At 37.6% G+C, this 5,665-nt stretch overlaps 1 protein-coding gene across 1 annotated transcript; it reads left to right on the top strand.

Annotated features, from left to right (window-relative positions):
- Positions 1-650: 650 nt before the first annotated feature.
- LOC117919214 (galacturonosyltransferase 8-like) lies at positions 651-3,238 on the top strand. The gene is made up of 3 exons (XM_034836346.1): positions 651-943; positions 1,032-2,267; positions 2,578-3,238. Exons 1-3 carry the CDS (start codon positions 779-781, stop codon positions 2,851-2,853), a joined length of 1,677 nt encoding a protein of 558 aa, XP_034692237.1. The 5' UTR covers positions 651-778; the 3' UTR covers positions 2,854-3,238.
- The last annotated feature ends 2,427 nt before the right edge of the window (positions 3,239-5,665 follow it).

The following is a 5,665-nucleotide window of genomic DNA, read 5'->3' as shown; positions in this document are numbered from 1 at the left end:
ATTTGTTTGAAAACCAAAACTATTTTTAACCTATTTTAATATTTTTAAATATATTTAAAAAATAATTTTTATGCCTAAAACTTTATTTTTAATCATTATATATGTTTAAATAATTATTTTTTAAAACAATTTTTAAAAAGCAAGTAAAAACCATAAACAATTAAAAGATGTTTTTTAAAAATACCATATTTTCTATTTTTAAATATGTTTTTAGTTATAAAATGTGCTTTTTATTTAGGAGGACATAAAATTGTTCTAAAAACAGTTCCAAACAAGTTTTTTTATCTCCTAACAAAAAAAAAGTTTAAAATTTATCATAGATTGAAATAAAGAAAATATAAAAAATAAAATTTTAAATTATTTAATTTCTATATCAAAATTATAAAATAAATAAAATTATTTAAAATAGCATATAAAAAATATGCTAAGAAGCTTCCCCAAACATGAATTTTTATTTATTTTAGAAATTTAAATAAGCTTAAATTATTGGAAATAGTGGAAAGGAAAAGGCGGTTTTATACGAAAGTTGAGTTGGATAAAAATACTACCACCGACAGAACATAAAAAAATGAAAGGAAAATGGGAAGGAAAGGGATTTACTGCAACTGTATCGTAATGATGTTCAAAAAGTGGCCGTCTCAATCTCCTGGATCTAATTAAAAAAAAAAAAAAAACAACTCACTTCCAGACTTGAAAACAGGGAGACCGAAGAAATGAAGCAGTGATGAAGACGGAGACCCACTCTTTCTCTCACACTTAGATCGCATCAGGAGAAGAAATGGCTCACCCGACGCAACGAAACGGTGCCTTTTCATCCACTGGACTCTCCCGCTTCTTCGCCTTCAGAATCCTCTTTGCCTCTGCCATGGCCTTCGCGCTCTTCCTCTTCGCCTCCCTCTTCCTCCTCGCCTCCGACACCGCCTCTTCCAATTACGACAATATGGTAATTCTCTCTCTAGATGTGGTTGAATTCTTCCTTCTGTTTAATTCCATATTTTGCTATTTAATTCAATTCAATTTGTTTTTGTTAGGGTTCATATGGATTCGGATCGACTCGGAGATCAGTGCTTGCAGTCAAATCCGATCCTCTGAAGCCGCGACTTGATCAGATCCGGAAACAGGCGGAGGATCACAAGTCTTTGGCACTGGCGTATGCGTCCTACGCTCGCAAGCTGAAGCTTGAGAACTCGAAGCTAGTTAGGGTTTTTGCGGATCTCTCTCGGAATTATACGGATCTGATCTCCAAACCTTCTTACCGCGCTTTGTACGAGCCCGATTCCCTGGTGATCGACGAGTCGGTGCTTCGGCAGTTCGAGAAGGAAGTGAAGGAGCGAATCAAGGTGACTCGCCAAGTCATTTCCGAAGCCAAAGAGTCTTTCGACAATCAGCTCAAGATCCAGAAACTGAAGGACACGATCTTTGCTGTTAATGAGCAGTTGACCAAGGCCAAGAAGCAAGGTGCGTTTTCAAGCTTGATTGCCGCGAAATCGATCCCCAAGAGCTTGCATTGCCTCGCAATGCGGTTGATGGAGGAGCGAATTGCGCACCCGGAGAAGTACTCCGATGAGGGGAAACCGACTCCGCCGGAGTTGGAGGATCCCAAGCTGTATCACTATGCCATTTTCTCTGATAATGTGATTGCGGCGTCGGTAGTTGTGAATTCGGCCGTGAAGAACGCGAAGGAGCCATGGAAGCATGTGTTTCATGTGGTGACTGATAAGATGAATCTGGGGGCAATGCAGGTCATGTTTAAGATGAGAGACTATAATGGGTCTCACATTGAAGTTAAGGCTGTGGAAGATTACAAGTTCTTGAATTCATCGTATGTGCCAGTTCTTAGGCAGCTTGAGTCCGCAAATTTGCAGAGATTTTATTTTGAAAATAAGATTGAGAATGCCACAAAGGACACAACGAACATGAAATTTAGGAATCCCAAATACTTGTCGATGTTGAATCATTTGAGATTTTATTTGCCAGAAATGTACCCGAAATTGCACAGGATATTGTTTCTGGATGACGATGTTGTGGTTCAGAGGGATTTGACTGGGTTGTGGAAGATAGATATGGATGGGAAGGTGAATGGGGCTGTTGAGACGTGTTTCGGGTCATTCCATCGGTATGCACAGTACATGAATTTCTCACACCCTCTGATTAAAGAGAAGTTTAATCCCAAGGCCTGTGGGTGGGCTTATGGGATGAATTTCTTCGATTTGGATGCATGGAGAAAGGAGAAGTGCACCGAGCAGTATCACTACTGGCAGAATCTGGTAAGACAACTTTTAATTTCCCTTAAGATTCATTATCTTGTGCAGTTAAGTTTGGTTGTGTACATGTGCTTTGAACCATTGAACGATACTTGATTTCTGTCTGCAAATATTATTGTAAATTTCGGTCTAATGGTGCTTTCAGACCCTGAACGTTTAGGCATAATAGACATAAAGAAAATTCAATCTTTATAGATGATGCATTGCTAATGCTACAACTTTGCTTTTATTCTGTATTGTTTTCCCAATTCGGTAATTTTCTTGCTTTGTGGCTTTGTGTTATTACTAACTAGAGAAGCTGGTGATGTTGCAGAATGAGAATCGCACCTTATGGAAATTGGGAACACTGCCTCCAGGCCTGATCACTTTTTACTCAACAACAAAGCCGCTGGACAAGTCCTGGCATGTTCTGGGTCTTGGCTACAATCCAAGCATAAGCATGGATGAGATTCACAATGCTGCAGTGGTCCACTTCAATGGAAATATGAAACCGTGGCTTGATATTGCCATGAACCAGTTCCGTCCTCTTTGGACAAAGCATGTTGACTATGATATGGAGTTTGTTCAGGCCTGCAATTTTGGCCTCTAAATAGATAGACATAGTTGAGAAGCCTCTGTTTACATAACCCAAATGCAAGCAATCCTTGTCATGAGGTCCAACAATATTTCTTGTAGGTAAACAAGCGTTCTTCAGTGCCACAGAAATTGCCTAGTAATGCACGGTGGTAGTGTCCTCTCATTGGATAATAGACTCTTGCGTTCAATTTGTTCAATATTTGTCTTGCAATGAAATTTACGAGGAAGATGTTTAATTATTTCAAAGACTGCTGGATTTTACAATTTAGAGTTTAGGTTGTCTCATCTGTTCTCTCTTCTTTTCTTTCCCCTTGAAATGTAATGGCCTTCATATAGCAACATCTTTTCTAGTTCAATATCTATAAATGGATAATTAAGAAAGCTGACATTACTCTTTACATTTGATTCTTATGATTGTGGCATCCATTTAGTTTTATAGTAGATGGATTAAATTGATTTGTTTCCATATTGGTTGGTTGTGCCTTTAATATGATTTGATTATGAACACTTCATTGTTGGTGAGAATGAGAATCGACCCCTCCCAGGGTTTTAACGTCCCTACTGCATTTTGTTAAAACCCTCTCAAGAAGGGGGGACTCAAGAATCATTTGTTGGGATGGGGGGGAACAGAAGGACTTGTTAGAGTAATAGCACCATTAAGTTCCAAACTGCCCTTGCGGTTCTTATTGGAAGAAGCCTTCATTTTACAAGATTCAAATAGATTGAATTTTACCTGGTCTGGTCTTTGCTTCTTTTGGAAGTAATGGCCATTTTATTGCAAATATTTCTGTTGCCTTTTAGGGAAAATTTAGTAAAGACATGAGTTCTACAGTTGCCTTACTCTTGCTCTCTCTCTGCACCCATTCTTTTTCACCCACAGCATTGTCGTGTGTCTGACCCTTCGGTAGGTATCAGGGTTTGTATAACAGCAACCGCAGCCTAAGGGCCTAAGGCCTTGCGTCAAATAAGGACACCCGCACCACAACTAATCCCATTGAATACAATAAAACCCTTGCCGACACAAAAAATCCTCAACAGGCCCTTTCCAGCCAAACATTCAAACTCGGAGAAAAGCTGTATGAAATTGAACCATCATCATACCACCTTAACCACAACAGACAAAATATTACTCCACATTTGCCGATTTCTCAATTATCTAACTTTGTCTGCATTCATTATTACATATGAGCCAACTACGAACATGGTGGACGCCCCGGGAAATAATAAAAAAGACAAAGAGTTGATGTTGGATAAAATTGAAACTTTAAATACATTTAAAACAAATTATATTAATTTTGATTTTAAAAAAGATTCAGTATACTTGTCATAAATCCATCATTTTTTATTTTTTATTTTGTTATGCTTTTTTTACCTTAATTAATATAATTTAATTACAAATAATAAGTAAATTATATATGAATTTATAATTAAAAATAAATAAATAAATAAAATGATGATGAAATGATGATGATGATGATGATGATGATGATGATGATGATCATAAAAAACAAATGTGAAAATTGGAATTATTAAATTTGGAAATTGGAATTTTGAAGAATTATTTAAATATGAAATTTTATAAATAAATAAATAAATAGAATAATAATAATAACGAAAATATAATGATTAAATAAATAAATGTGAAAATTGGAATTTTGGAAATTAAATTTGGAAATCGGAATTTTGAAGAATGATTTAAAAACGAAGTTTTAAAAAATTAAATTTGAGAATCGGAATTTCGAAAAATTATTTGAGAATGAAATTTTTAGTGATCATTTAAAAATTGGAATAGAAATGAGATTATTCGAGAAATCAAGATTTTAAGAATCATTTAAAAAGAATTTACGGAAATCAAACTTTGACACATGAAAAAAAAAAATTCCACCATGAGGCCACAACTAGATGTCACTGCCACTTATTTATTTAGAAAACTTGAAGTGCCCCTGCCACTTATGAAAATTCCCATGCCACCATTGACTTTCATTCATCATTTATTTAAACCTTTTCATGTCATTAGTGAACTGCCAACTTTTGGGAAAGGAGTAATGAAGCCCCATTTCTCCACGAAAAACATCAAGTCACAGCCCATTTACACATGGCAGCACATGAGTCACCATGCAGGGGCCTCGTTCCACCTCAAGAAGACGACAACCTTGAAATCCTTGCAAGCAATCACATTTCCCAGCTTCTTTTCTCACCATATCTACCGAGTTAATCAGCTTCACTCTCCCTCAGTGGTGCCACCTCAACAGTTCCACCATACAGGCCTCAAATGTGGGAGTTCATCTCGGCATTGAATTGGAGGTTGGGGATCACGTGCGGGAGACCAATGACGGTGACATTAGCACGATGTGTGGCGGCGGCGACAATGCCGACAAGGCTAGTGCAAGACCCAAGTTCGAGGATGCGGAGAGGGCGATGATCTTAACCATTGGATAAGGCGGAGACGATGGGAGAGAGTGGGTTGTTGGTGGGGTGAGAATGGAGCTGATCGAGGAGTGTGACAAGGGTGGTGGCTGTAGGCCAAAGCTGGAAGAAGAGACCTTGAGAAATGACCACTCCCAATAGGTATGTAAGATGAGGATTTGAAGGATGGTTGGTGAACGTGGTGAGGTTTCTTGGAATTAAAACAGTCATGACTTCTCCAACTGCTTCTAATCCAAGAGAGAGAGGAATGATATCCAATAGCCGCAAGTCTTGAACTTTCTCATTGTCCTCACTACTCAAAATGGCAGCTTGTACTTTGGTAAAAATTTCAGCAAGAGCCTAAATGGGTTCAGCATGTGGGACCAAGTTCCAAATCATTCTTCCAAAATATCCAGCTG

This window comes from Vitis riparia, chromosome 7 (assembly GCF_004353265.1).
Source record: "Vitis riparia cultivar Riparia Gloire de Montpellier isolate 1030 chromosome 7, EGFV_Vit.rip_1.0, whole genome shotgun sequence".
Taxonomy (NCBI): Eukaryota; Viridiplantae; Streptophyta; class Magnoliopsida; order Vitales; family Vitaceae; genus Vitis; species Vitis riparia.
This window is presented reverse-complemented; position numbering and strand designations above follow the sequence as displayed.

Bases quoted from the DNA above. Each gene is read 5' to 3' on its own strand.
- LOC117919214 (XM_034836346.1), top strand. From the start codon at position 779: ATGGCTCACCCGACGCAACGAAACGGTGCCTTTTCATCCACTGGACTC. The intron at 944-1,031 runs GTAATTCTCTCT...TGTTTTTGTTAG, and splicing joins CTTCCAATTACGACAATATG to GGTTCATATGGATTCGGATC. The intron at 2,268-2,577 runs GTAAGACAACTT...GTGATGTTGCAG, and splicing joins ATCACTACTGGCAGAATCTG to AATGAGAATCGCACCTTATG.